The 15,049-nt window shown below is 35.6% G+C and overlaps 2 protein-coding genes across 2 annotated transcripts in view; both read left to right on the top strand.

Annotated features, from left to right (window-relative positions):
- The window catches only part of LOC102809292 (uncharacterized), a 35,504-nt gene extending 32,612 nt beyond the window's left edge, over positions 1-2,892 (top strand). The window contains exons 4-5 of the mRNA XM_006825720.2: positions 605-823; positions 1,463-2,892. Of these exons, the coding sequence (XP_006825783.2) occupies positions 605-823; positions 1,463-1,765 (522 nt within the window). The 3' untranslated portion in view covers positions 1,766-2,892. The remainder of the gene's footprint in view (positions 1-604; positions 824-1,462) is intronic.
- Positions 2,893-5,887: 2,995 nt separating this feature from the next.
- LOC144344223 (uncharacterized) lies at positions 5,888-14,745 on the top strand. The gene is made up of 6 exons (XM_078006304.2): positions 5,888-6,081; positions 9,152-9,279; positions 11,796-11,908; positions 13,327-13,533; positions 14,335-14,497; positions 14,654-14,745. Exons 1-6 carry the CDS (start codon positions 5,888-5,890, stop codon positions 14,743-14,745), a joined length of 897 nt encoding a protein of 298 aa, XP_077862430.1.
- The last annotated feature ends 304 nt before the right edge of the window (positions 14,746-15,049 follow it).

Raw genomic sequence — 15,049 nt, 5'->3', positions numbered from 1 at the left:
GTCATTTATCTGAATTTTGTTTCACACAATTATTATTAAACTTTCATCACGACACCAACAATTTTCAAAATCGTTTCAACACGCCAGGCAAGCTTGTACTGTTAGAAAATATGTATTCATTGATATTAGGTAATCTTTCTATTAAATCAAAGAAAACACCGTTTGTACAAAGTTGTGTTCCCTTTCTTTAAACGTGTAAATCAAAAATCAATGCCAATTTGCAGCATTGAACAATATTTTGAATTACACGTACAAGCAATTTTGTACAATTGAAGGTCATTAGCAAAACCCAATGGATTGCAATTAATAATAAATCACAGTAATGTGTGTACAAAACTCGGCGAAAAAACGTATTTGTCATAGTAATTGACAGGAGAGTCGCAGTTGGGGGGGGGGGGTACATATGTAATAAGTCCTACACTGTGTACGTATGTATTGCACTGGATTCGGATGTGTATATTCTAATGTGTCCCAAATTGAGAATCCCTTAACAGGTCAATGAAATTGTGGGTCCCTTTAACTGGTCAATGAAATGGGAGTTCCTTTACCTGGTCAATGAACTGTTATTTAAGTATATAACAATGTGCATATTAATTTGTTGCAGTTTGACTTCAAAAAATCAATGTCAGCGTATTTCTGTGAAAAAATCCAAATTCGAGATGACGAGGATCACGATAGGTTAGAAGACTGCAGATGTGGATACGGAAAGATCGCTATCACAAACTGCAGCAAATATTCCCCGTTGTTCAAATTTGAAGATAAGGTGTGCCCTCTGTGGGTTATTTGTTCACCGCTGTGTTTGCTGACACTTCCTTGTTACCTGGTAAGCACCCATGCCCCAAACCAATTAAATGGGATCTAAGGTCTCATTACATCGGCGTTTGTTCCATTAAAACAAGTCCTATACGTTTATATCGAAGCATCAATTTGTCCAATGCCTGGGTCAGTGGTGTGTATATTCGCTTAAAGATTACACTACAAACACCGTGGAGGGAGTAAGATACATTCTTATGTACAGTCATACTTGAATGGTAAACACAATGGCCCCCTCTATCAAAGGTCTTATACATACCGTAATATAAAGATATGTACAATAATTTGAATACAAGCATTCTAGCATTGGATATATGTATTTTATTTTGCGTGCTTTAAAATGCTGAATTTTCCAGTACATTTATTTATTTTTTCACTAGTTTATCATTTATCTGTTCAAATACAAGTACTTAAAATTGTCATTGTTTTCTAGCAACTGCAATTTACGTAAGATTTATTTGTTTGGAGCTTCGTCTAGTCAACTGGAAATTAAAACTGAAATGACAGCTCATATGCTATTTGAGTCAGCGCTGACAGTGAAACACAGCAGTTTTAATTTGAACACAACTAAGGAAACTATCCGTCGCACATACGAAGTGCAACCGACGGTGATTTTATTTCATTGTGTTTCTTCTATTTTACTCCTCAGATCTACAGAAAACTGACATGTAATGACATGCACTGCGACGTCAAATCAAAACCACTGCCAATTCCATATGACCTAGAAGAGGACATTGTTAACAAATACTATAAGAATAAACCTGTGAAAAATGAAACGCCGACGACAATCGTGACCGAGCCAGACAGCAGTTACACCAGTGCGGTTACTCACGCAAAATTGTCAAATACCAAAATAACAAGGCGACGTGTCAAGAAATGGGTACAGGCTATTGCGGGGAAGAAAAAGGAAAAATGCATCGATGACAAAGAAGGCTTAGTGCATATTCTGTAGGACTTTTTTGTGCTGAAGAAGAGACGGAAATGTTCTAATTCGATCTACTTATTCTTTGTCAATAATTCCCACCCCGCACACATCTCACCACAGATTTCCCGGTTAAAAACATCACCAGGAATAGTTACGGAGAAAAGTGTACATACATGGTAAAATGTCTGATGGATATAAACTTGTAATGGCAGTCACAGTACGTGTTTATAGAGAAGCGTGTGAGTGTGAAGGTAGAATGCCCATTCAGATTTACAATCTTATGTTGCATTTGAGAATCGATAAAAAATATAATTACATTTCAAAATAATCGTAATCGTAATAACGTGTATACTGCGAAACGAGATTTTTCTCAGCCAATAAGATTCGGTATATTGTTACATATAACTTGAGTTATCACAATATAAACATGACACATACAGTGTTGTCAAGAATTGTGTCTTGACAAGATGGTTTTCAGATAAATTATGTATTATTCTTCATTATATTATTCTCATATTATTAATAATATTTATGTTATTCCACTACTACGATTATTGTAAGTTTTGGTAATAAGTCGTATTCTCCCAAAAATAATAATATGCTAACGGCTGACAAAAAAAAACGTTTTATTTTTCCACTACTATATCCGAAAACAGTTATTTTTAAAGATTTAATCGAGTCTAAATGTCACATTGAGAGTTGTTCGTACTTCAGCTATTTTAGAAAGTTTAAATGCTATTTGTAAGGGTACAACAAATATAACCTTTTACATTTATTCGGAGGGTCAACACTTTTTGCTTTATTCACTGTGCTTATTTATTTGAACATTACAGTTACTGACTTTGACGAAACCAAACATTTTTGTATGTGATAATAACGAAAACAGAATTGTATAACAAATATGGTAATATAAAGGTTCACAATGTGACTTGCAGCAACTATAAAGGTGACGTGAACCTCTTTAAACAGCAATTACTCGCTATTGCGCTAACCTTATTCGTGTAAGCTATGTTTAAAGTGCATTCAAGAGCTATATCAGACGCAGATAAGATCAGTGATATTCGATATAGACCGTGTAGTACTTAAAGAGGCTTTGATCTGTTATTGTAATATATATCCATTCCTCTGAATAAATGCATTATAAATGTAAATAATCATGCATTATTTATTTTTTACAAATGGCTTCGTTGTTTTAAATACTTTATATGTAACCTGTATTACTGTAATATTGCAGCGCCCAAAACATGTACATTGATGCTTAGTTCATCATATACTGTTGATCATTCTCTCCCACTCTCCCCGATTATTTCCAATAAGTATTACAATTAATTTAATATGTAAATATTAATATGTACTTGGATGCATTGCTGAGTCCAGGTAGCGTTGTGTGTGAAAAAACATTATCTTATAATTAACCCAACTCAATAGTTTCTACTATATTCATGTAGCTAAAACAAACGAAATTGCTACAATATTGTGTCATCGACGATTTGTAATAAAATTTTGAATAATTGTAATCTCTGAGTTCCCTAAAATCATAACATTTAAATATCGTAATATTAAATCAACTCCGATGTACAGCTGTTAATACATTGTCAGTATAAAATTCCCCGAGATTACGAATACAGTAAACACTTGGTATTTCACGAATGAGTTGATGTGTATATGTTCGGTATACGAGGACGTGGGTGAAAAGACATGTCCTCTCGATTCATATATAAATATACAAGAAGCCACTTTACATTTACCGTGCGTATCCAGTTGAATAGGGCAAACTAAACACGTCTATATAAATTGCCGATGTTTTGTGTAGATATGAAAAACGTGACAATGTTATCGCCTGAGATTACGTTGATATGAACGTATACTTTTCTGTCGTGATGAGTGTACATTAGCGAAGTGGTAATGTTCAATTACACATCCGCTTCTGTGGTCATTCGACAATTGTGTGTAATTTGCAATAACACGCGTAGCTGCGGCGTTTTATAGTATCTGTCGCCCATGAAATGAAGTTTGCCAGAAGATTTATAAATAACTCGTTTATATGATTAGTGATACAGTGCTCCGATTATTTTCTAATTAAAATGATCATCACTGCATATACATTGTTGCGTATATGAATTCGAATAATCCATTAAACTGATTATTAATCTATGGTTCTGTCTAGGAATGCATGCTTAATAAGATCAGTCAACTCGCAATGACACTCACCAATAAAGAGTCACGATCAATGGACAATTATTGTAAGAGAGTGATTATTTTAGTTCTGGTAGGCATATTTTAAGTTCTAGTAGGCATATTTTCAGTTTCGGAAAGCTTAATTCGTAACACATGTGCTTCTGAACCTGAACTTTGTATGAATCGGTAAACATTTTTTGATGACTTTTATATGAAGAAATTAAATATTTTACTAGTTTCAACAACTACCACAGCCACGATACATCATACAGTTCCTCCAGTCTAGACTTAATTGTTGGGGATCCTATTATATACTCGCGTACTTGTTAATGAATTGATATGTATATATGATGAATTGAAATAAATTACATTTTCTGGTTCATCGCAATTATGACTGTTATTATGAATTTTAGTTTTCCAATTTTTTGGGATTGCAGAATTTAATCCATGAATATGTAGTAATCTATAGTTGACAATTTCTTTGTTTTCCAGTAATTCCAGTCCCACAGGTTGCCCCTTTGTCGCATGAATCAATATTCTATTAACATTTTTAATTGCCAGAGATTTAAAATAATCTGAATGATACCCAATGTTTATATATTTGTTATTCCGAAGCCATTGATGGTCTATTATATTAGGTGAGTCAGGGACAACTTGTGCAAATGTTTCCCATTCAAGGCAGATATCTAACAAGAATGGCAAAACAATTTCTTTCAGTTCCTGTACAAAGTAAGTGCAGAGAATTAAAGTACGTTACCACCAAAATTACTTAACACATCTTGCCTGGCCTTCCATGGTAAACTTTTTAATCCATTGAAACTTTTGGGCTTTTAGTCCACTCCTTTCAATGTCTGCAATTATCATAATACTTTATCTTTAACTTTATCTTTACCGTTTCAAATAAAATTAAACATTGATTGACGTTTTGATTCCTCAATAAAAGTCTTAAAGGTTTGAACCATTGTTGCTATATGTACAACCTGTGATATCCCAATTCAAAATGACTATTCTCCTGATGATAGACAGCGCCCTCTGGAACCATAATTCACAGATTTGTTTTTAATTTACTCTTACAATTTATACTGTCTTGCCGACAGTTTGCTATTTTCCTGTTCAGCTGTGCTGCGTTCTGAATCAGTTGATAACCATTCCACGAGATTATCCGTCTCTATTCTTCAGACAGGCTAGTAACCACGGTGCTTCAATGTAGCGTTGTCTTAGTTACCAGTAGCTTCATATCCCATCCTGCAGTGACACTATTATTACTCACAAAAAAGAGAACTTTCAACACTGAAACTGTTATTCGAATATGTTAAATATACATGCAACTTAACGTTGGTTGAATACTTGTACTAAATCGAGCAGTTCTGTACGAAAATGTCCTATGATTATTTGTGGATTTTGGCTTCATTATAGACTGTCGACAGTCCTCAGTCTAATTTATTCACAGTTGAGAGTCGCGTAATATACCCATATATGACTGAAAACTGTTTGAATTGAACACAGATGCATACACACATTGTTAATTTTGTTCTGTACTACTTGAAAAAAAAAAAACGATATTGGAAAATTATACATTATTAAAGCAAATATAAGTTTTTTTCATCCCTCATCGCTTCGGTTGGCTGTACAATTATTCAAGTTTGTGTTTGCTGTCCCAACGATATTTGCTTGCGGGCGCCCGTGGTACTGGAACGGAACATATGTACAATCAAAGATTTATAAAATAAAGATAACAGGTGGTGCAATATGAGATGGAGATCTCACGACAAGTGGCGAAACGTCAGGCGAATTTCCGAGTTAAGGGTTTACCCGTTCTACCCCAGTTATAAGTTACCAAATAACAACACATGCGCAGTGCATAATCATTGGGGTATTCTTAATCGGACCAATATTACTACGAACGGACATTTTCCAACACCACACAACGCTTTTAACAATTCGCATTTTTCCAACCAACCGATCAATGGAATGGATGGTCCTGCTGAACAACCAATGATAGGGATATCGCTAATGGAAGACTTTTTGAACGGTCTGCCTAGCATGTTTGAAATAAGGTGGAACGATGAAAGGGGTCATTCCGAAGTCCACCAAGATCCCAGTCGAGTTAACGTTTTTGTTCACTCAGATAGACACGCACCAGACTTTCCGAATACACAGGGAGGGTAAGTACTAGAATTGTAAAGTCATTACCTAGTGACTTGTATCTATACATTGGGTTTACATAAAAGTTAAACACAGTTTCAATGTACGTTGTGCAGTAGGCGTAATGTCATCGTCTAAAAGGTCAACTCGATCGTCACGAGATTGTCACCACGAACCTGCTCTACCCCGAACTAAAAAAATACAGTTTTCGTTAATATTAATGGTGAATGACACTTACAGGGTATTCATTAAAATATGTAATTATTGTACAGTAGAATATATAATTAAACATACATGTAAGCAGGGTTCGAATAATGGCGGATTAACCCACCAATGACTACACTAAGCATGACAAGAGCCGGAACCACACACACATATACTATATACACGAATAAAACAAATTAGATAACATGTTCATTACATGTGTGTGTTTAGACTTAAATATTTGAATATTCATTTCAACTTCATTTCATATGTTCTATTCAAAGATCTGAAGAGGTGGCGCTGTCCTTGTCAACCGCTAATTAGCCAATCAACATTCGGATATCGCCGTAACATAACATTGTTACAATCACCAACACTGTGCCAAGTGTGTTACATTTTAACCAAAACATCTATAATAATTTCTTCTTATAGTTGCACAAACGTTGTCCGCTATTGTGTGCTATATTTCTTGTCCATGGCTATATTGGTGTCTGCAAAAAATTAAATATTTACTTTACTTCAATACTCAATCGCGTTAGTTTAAATATATGCGCATTTGGGAAACACACAAGAATTTATGATTCCTTTTAAAATTTAAAGATCTAAACTTAGCGGACGGATCTCGTCGAGTAACGGGAAGTTTGTGTTTCACATCACTGTTTCCAATTCGATGAAATTATCTTGAAGCAGCGAGCGCCGATAGAATTAACATTTAAGAACAATACCAAATGCGTTATTAATACGACCTGGAGGTAATTTACGTATAAATGTGACTGTCTTAAAGATACATCATGGATCACTTTTAGCACTTTTTAAATACTTTTCATCTCCTCGCAAATTGATGTTCGTACATAATTGACCGTAAACTAGAGTCGTTAGTTTTATATAATGTAAAATGTACTATTCGTTCGGTGCAATAACGTAATGACACCAATATAATATACAATGCGCGGCCCATTATTGAACCGCCTTGTTCTCATTGGTTGATCGGTGCCACGGGCAGCCTGTTATCGGACGATAAGTGGGCAGTGCTAGAGGTCAAAGCACTAACATACAAACAAGATGTGTCACATTTGTGTATAACGTATACTCAGTAGAATGATGTTTTTTCTAAATTATTTTGCATGACGATTTTCAGTTTATTTGTTAATAATTGCCAACCCATATCATACAGATAACGGAATAATGTGTTTATAGTTTATGTATCGGTCACGTGTTTGTGTTATGACGTAGTCTTCTAAAAAGGTGATATACGGATATAAAGATAAGATAGGTCTAAATGCGCATGCGTCGCGCTGAAGAGTAATCAAGTGCGCGTGTGTAAACTGAATGGAACAGTCATTTTATATTTACTGAACTATCAACAACAGTGAACTAACACATACGTTTTTTTGGTGTTTCATTGCGCCCCCTATGTTACATAAAGATACATCATGATATATTTTACTTATTCGCTGGTTGAAGGTGCATCATGGATGAGAACGTGTATTTTTTAATGTTGTTGTTTGATGTATGTTGTGGTGGTGCGCATCTGAGTTTTCGTTTGATTTTCCCAGGTTTGATGAGGTTTGATGTGGGCACGGCCTGTACTAATTACCGCCGATGACTCCTTCGATACCTTCCAATCACCTAAAAATTACCTAATCAAAGCTTGGTAACGTCTCAGTTTGTACTGGTTTATCTGTTCATCTTTGTTTATATGAGACCCATATATCTCGCGCATGGGTGACGCGACGACTACCGTCAAATTTGAAAGACTTGATCAAATCTCAATAGGAAGTGATATATGCAAACATATTGGAATCATAAACTGATAAATATATCATGAACTTTCATCGAGATGCAAAATAGAAAAGCAGTGCAGGGCAGAAATTGGAACAATGTTAGTACAGAACGCCGCTGAACGGATGACAACTGTAACAGACTTATATTTTGAACTGTTGAGGGTAGTGGTGATATAATCAGGATATTTATTCGTGGAGACATCAGATACAGTGATAATACAGTGAAGTGTAAACTTGGTTTCCAGGCGATGGCTTTACAGCCACGCCTAGAGACAGACCTCCCGTATAACCTCCGCTCCCGTATAACCTCAGCTATCGTATAACCTCCGCTCCCGTATAACCTCCGCTCCCTCTTTCTCATCAGTCCCCCTATTTATAAGTGAAACCACGTGATATCGTGACGTCACTACGACGCCTAGCACAAGTCAACGTGATTGGTTAGAACTTACTAACATGCCAAATAAGGAGTACTAGACAGTCATGGTGACGTTTGACACGGCGTGTATAAAAGTGTTAATATGGTTTAGGCTTTAAACAATACATTAGATATTACATATAGGTGTAGGAATGTGAACATTAAAGTAATAAGCATGGGAAAGTTAACACGTATTGACATAGACAATTGAATGCAATTGTCATGTCATACGTGTATGCGGGTACCACATCAGATTGGTGACACAACTCTCATGTGAACAGTTTGCTAATTTTATTTAATTTGATAGTTATAACAAACATAATTGAAAAACAACAACCAAGTCCATTGAGTAAATTGCTGTGTTTTTTTTCCCACTAAAATTAGTAGTAAGTGTGATTTATATTAACAGAACTTGTCAAATTTGTGAACAATGAGATATTGAAAGAGAATCAGGGAAAAACAATGATTCAAAAATAGAAATAATAAACCAGTTGATTTGTTTTGTTTTTGTGGGAGAAGAACGCCTATGTTTGAGGAGTCATCCATTTTCGCACTTTGACTGTAGATACTGGCGGTCCACTTCTGAGGTAGTCTCCACCAATCACATCCCAGTCCGCGGGTTACTGAAAGTAGACGCGTATGTCACAAGCCAAGTGTGTATATTTAATTGGTCTCCATTTATTTCAGACTCATTCAAATAGAGACGGAAGATGAATTTGAAGTGTTCGCAACTAGTTTTGTGGCTAAACCGTTGTTTTTAGACGTATTTTCACAAAACAGAAAGCGTTCTGGTAATTTTAGAGTGATAACTTCAGGTAAGGTGGTTAGTGTCTATGGTTGTGAATTATTTGAAGAAACAGTCTTTGTATTGTTCACACTTCACATCGATTCTATATCTCAGGAGTTCAATTTTTATTGGAGCTAATCTGTTCACAGTATCTATGCATGTGACCCCGAAATTGTAGCTTGGAGTGGTAATGATTCGGTGGGGTGGACGGTTCTACGTTCCAGTAAACAAGGTGACTAACTGGTATATGTGCCGAATGAATTTCTGACTGAATATAAGTACACTGGGAACACGCATATTTACTCGGTGTTTTCTGTTCTTGTTTTACAACCATAAAATTACTCTCTGTAGTAGATTTTCGTGTTGAATAAAATTATTATTATTATATATGGTAATTAGTTCAAGCTTAATTACATGTTCACGTTACATAACAGTGGAAAAAACAGTGCTTTATGGAAAGACTAAACGATGTTGTACATGTGATCACATACTAGTATTTTGCTGGAGATGGTGCGCCGTGTGTTCAGAGAACTGTAGCGTTCCGATCAAACTATTAGAAGTATAGTTTGCGAAATTACGAGGCCCCCGGCAAGTGAGGTGCAGTATGGGAAATTCCCTGGTTAGAAGGTAGACAGACCGGGCTGAAGCCAGCCGCAAGTCACGTGACGCCAGTCGAACTGTCACTTGCCGCCAGTTAAATTTTTAATTACAAGTTATTGAAGTTTAATGTTCAAAAAATTATGAATTAATTATGAATCATTATGTTACAATATAATTATCATCGATCCAAATTTACGGTGTGCAATGTATTCGGTGCGTAATTTCATAACATAGTGCGTACATTTATGTAATCATTCTGAGCTACGGATCAACGACGATGGATTGAAGATACTGATTGAAGAGGGTCTTGAATAAATTTCATACCTGACACGTCATCTTGTTCTTGGTAGCATTTACTGCTGATGACATTTTTTCAGATTTTTCCGTATTTTCCAGACGATCTTTTACAGAATAACTGTCTTCCGTTCGTAGATAAAACAATCATACATTCGGTTACCATAGCATTAAAATAACATCAGCATACAGCTACTATGCCTCAAATTTGAACAAAACCACCCAATTTGGGACCAAAAAGCCGAAAATTTTGAACATACTAAAATTACGCATAGTAGCAAAAGTAAATTAACAGGGTATATACAATTAATAGTTATTCAAATATTAATTCGATAACCATTGAGATAACAAGGGCACAAAATAGTTTGACCAAAAACTCACAATTTTGCACAATTTTTGTTAAAGTTGTAGATGTCATCAGCAGTTTTTGCTAACCTGAACAAGATGGCGTATTAGGTATGATATCTAAGGCTGGGTGTTTGAAACCGGAGTTGTCATCTAAGTGTAAGGCCGTCGCTGATTGGCTGCTATGCTAGAATGCTAATTTTTTGTTTCAAATACCCCAGGAAAGTGTTCCAGGTTCTTCGTGTAATTTGGTGTTCGTATGCAAGGGATTTTCCACACAAAAACGACGAATTCGGCCGAATTTTGTTATCGGTTGGCTTAATATAACACCAACGGACCATATTTTTTCGAAAGATTGGTATTTTGTCCTGATTTGTAGGAATCTAAAAAACGCGTTTCACAACTTGTCACTTAAATAGTTTTATGCGTCATTATTTTATTATATCAGATGTGCGCCAGCTGACTGTGCTTGCAGGGGGAACTTACGGTGCGTTTGGGGAGGGGGAGGGGGGGTATTCCGTCATTGACAATAAGTGGGTGCGGTAGAGGGAAATTCCCTCGGTGTGTATGGTTCAAAAGGGGGAAATCCCCCCCCCCCCCAGTGCACATCTTGAATTTTCAAGGTGAATGTTCAGGCGAAGCACTCCACTGGGGAGGAATGTTCACAGTCACTAAATACTAATTTTTTTTAAAAAAATCATTCGCTATACGTTTATTTATATACGTATAGCGGATGTTTTTTTGTTTTTTTAAATTAGTATTTATTGATTTTCAGCCTCCAATTGTGGGAATGTTCGAATGGAACAACACCGTGCAGGCGGACGATGCAAGTGCGTGGCTGTGGTCGGAGGAATTCCCCGGTTGGTTGGTTGGTTGGTTGGTTGTTGTAGGGGCGTGGGGTGCGGTAGGGGGAAATTCCCCGGTGTGTGTGTGTGTGTGGTTGGGTTTTATTTGAAAGATATTTAGAGGTGTGCGGCCAAAAGCAATCGCAATTTGGATGGAGACGGTTATATAAAAAACGGTATAAAACAAATGACAACAAAAACATCGTGGTAGTGGTCTATCCCCCATGTATCATTTTGCAGACTAACAATTACCTGTATTTGTAGAAGCGATAAAATCCTGTAAACAACACATATTGTGTTGCATGAAAACATAGCTTTACGTGAAATAGGTAACAACGAGCCGAATCTCCAGACATGACCACAAGTATCCGAAATACATATATTATTATGCTTTTATTATTCTGTAATGTGCGTATATATTATTTTTTTCCGAGTTGCATGATATATTCTCTCCCTCCAGCCTATTTTGCCGTTCTAGTCAACACAAAGCATCCGCACATCAAGGAACAACTGCAAAGAGGTATTGACGAAGCCAGAAAATATATAAGTAATGGGGAAAAATTTGCATTAGAGGCAAGTGGTGCAAACTAGCAAAAGTTAAAATACATAAAGGGTTTTGTCACTTTCAAATAGAACACTGCGATTACGACTTTCCGTTTCGACATTGTGAAATTCTTTCGTTTTTTATGCAGAAATTTTGTTTACCAAGCCATATTTATTAAAGTAAGTTGGTAATCACACTACACAGTTTGTAATATCATTCAGCTTCATAATTCATAGTCATAATTCAAGACAAATAAAAGGCAAAAATATAGAGAATATAGCAAATTATCTTTTTTTCTTTAATATTCTTGTGTAATTGTAATTATGAAAATTATTTATGGGTGCATAGGGAATGCATTTCGTTATGAATTATTCTCAATAAAAATTTCTAAATTATCTTGTCAAAATCAGTTTTTTTCAGTTTTTTTTTTCTCCAAAAAACGAAAGAATTCTACAATGTCGATACCGAAAGTCTTTGTCGTAGTGTTTAAATTAGCCAGACATGTGGAACATTTAGTCGTATCTATCCTTAAAGTATTATAGTACTCGTGAGTTATTTTTACATGTGTGTATATTTTAGCGCATATAGCAGTAACAACATTTCGTATCAAACTCTGTCTACAATTATTCAACAGTATATGTATTTTTTTCAGTTTTTTGGTTCACTGTAAATCTGTTTATGAGAAAAACTGTAAAATAATATGTTATAAAATGTCATTTTAGCAGCGATTTCCATAGATCGCATTTCCTCGTTAAAAACCCACTATTTTTTGTAATACTATATATCTTTTTTTTATATGTATCCATTTCATTTTATACATCACTACGTATTAGGTGTGTTTATATCCCAATTCACACACCTGGAATTCAAATGTCATATTTTCAAACTTTCTATTTATTTTCTGATTCCTGCAAAATACAAAAAAGTAAAAACAGTTACTGTAATACTGGACAGTTTTTTTTTATAAACGATTTAGAATATTATAACGAAATTCTATATTGTTACGTCTATTTTGTATTGGTCTATGTATATATGTACATATTTCTTCATGTCACATTTTGTTTCGATTACATGGTTGTATTTATCATTTTACTCCATTTTATTATCTTTAATGAGAATTCCTCCCTTAGGGCATTGCTCAGTAATCCGAAATCTGAATTAGGTTCGATCTTTGTCGATTATTTGTATATCTTGGCTACTTGTTGAGGTTACTCAATACACTTATAGTATTGTGATATTTAGTAGATAATATTTGGTAATCGTAGTCCTAAGTAACTATTAAAAATAGCTAGACGTTTCGAGCAATGGCTCTTCATCGATAGCATAGATAGTGTTCTCATAACATATCGTCACTTAGTGTTATTTCATCTGCAACTATCATATTCACGCACCACAGAAGTATCATAGTATAAATGACACTACCTAATTACTCTGTTATTAATTACAGTTCGACTTCAGTGATTTGATCAAGGAATGGTTCGCCGACACATTGGGCGGAGACACTCTTTGCCAGGGAAGCTATTACAGCAAGTATGGTAGAATTTGTATCACGAATCACACTAAGTATCACCATTGTTTTGATTGCTCTCCGGAAACTGTCGACTTGTGGATTTGTTGTCTACCCTGTTGTTTAGTTATGTGTCCAGCTTATACGGTGAGTGCAATGATATAATACGGTTAGGTTTAACCCTTTGAGCGACACATTTCCTCTCCAAACTGTCTGTTTTATGTGTATGTATGCATGTATGTATGTATTTTGCTGTAGTTTGTTTGATAATTGTGCACTACAATATATAATTGCGATTGCGGTCTATTTTAGGGTGATTTGATAGTTTCGTCACATTGGCAGAAAGGTACAAGGCCTCAAGCTGATTATCGATATGTGACTGAAGATCGGCCATCGTCGTATAACACGTCGTGTAATCAATGATTTTACACGTGTTGTATAACGTAGCATGAAACCTAACGATCGCATCCTCACAATTGTATCTTCAATGCAATGTATTTGCACACTGGGCTCCATTAATATAATTCGGTGTTATTTTGGGAAACATGATCACCTTTAACGACCGACGGCCGAGGCTTACGGGCAACTCAATGAATATCAGATGAGATCACAGAGAACAAATTCAATTTTAGCTAACCTGGATATTAGTCCTACTGAACAACTAGGATTCTTTCCGTGAAATCTGAAATCTAAAATTTAACAGATCATTCAAAAAATATTGGTGTTATAAGTACGTGAGCGTCGTTTTAGTACTTCTCACTTCGAGACCATGGTTGCGTATACTTGCTGTATTCCCTGGTCACATCAGCTAGTATTAGCTGTGTATAGTGATATTAGTATTTAATTTGATTTGCCCCGAATGTGTTCAAATCTACAAAAGAATAAAACAGTTTATCACCGCAATTCCTATTTCACATTATTATATTCATGTTTATGTATTTTATTTAGGCATATCGTAAATTCACATGTAAAGATATTGGTATTAGTATGACGGGTACTATCTGTGCTCTAGCATTGGGTAATAACACGGCGAGGCGTTCTAATAATAGCACGGATATTGAAGTGCCTACACGAGTCATCCTCACACCACCTACCTATGAACAAACAACAGGTAAGTACAGCGACCTTTAAGAATGTTCAGCTCTCAGCATCTCATCCATCTTATACAGTGACCTCACTTACTTATACGTATAAACATGTAGGTACACTATCGTTTCGTATATACCGGCGTAATACAGTTTTTTTATTTTTTTATCAGGCACCGGAGGTCAAGAAAGCGTCGTCTTGCCAACTTGTGCACCGCCCTCATACGATGACATTACGAAGGAGACTACGTCGGACACCTCTCAATTGATCTAATAGATATTATTATACATCTGTCACCGTAACGCCATAAGTTACAGCGTGCCGTAATGTAATATTTTCATCAGGCAGTACGCGTCGGTCGATACTCCCGATTGTACTGTCTTCGTGCATATTTTGAGGTATCCTCTAATAACCTCATACTATTTAATACACGATTTCCTAAATAACGATTCAAAATAGTTAGATATTTCGAGAAATAGTTCTTCTACGACAGCATTTAAGATCAAAGAAACCTTAAAAACAACTCAAGTGTGCTAAGCGTATTCGAGGCATGAAGTACAACTATGCCTTATTTCGA

Source organism: Saccoglossus kowalevskii, chromosome 7, assembly GCF_978046115.1.
Source record: "Saccoglossus kowalevskii chromosome 7, keSacKowa6.1, whole genome shotgun sequence".
NCBI lineage: Eukaryota > Metazoa > Hemichordata > Enteropneusta > Harrimaniidae > Saccoglossus > Saccoglossus kowalevskii.
The sequence above is the reverse complement of the archived record's forward strand: the minus strand, read 5'-3'. Positions and strand labels throughout refer to the sequence as shown.

Coding starts and splice junctions, on each gene's coding strand:
- LOC144344223 (XM_078006304.2), top strand. CDS start 5,888: ATGGATGGTCCTGCTGAACAACCAATGATAGGGATATCGCTAATGGAA. Junction 6,082..9,151: donor TTTCCGAATACACAGGGAGG/GTAAGTACTAGA, acceptor CATTTATTTCAG/ACTCATTCAAATAGAGACGG. Junction 13,534..14,334: donor TTATGTGTCCAGCTTATACG/GTGAGTGCAATG, acceptor TATTTTATTTAG/GCATATCGTAAATTCACATG.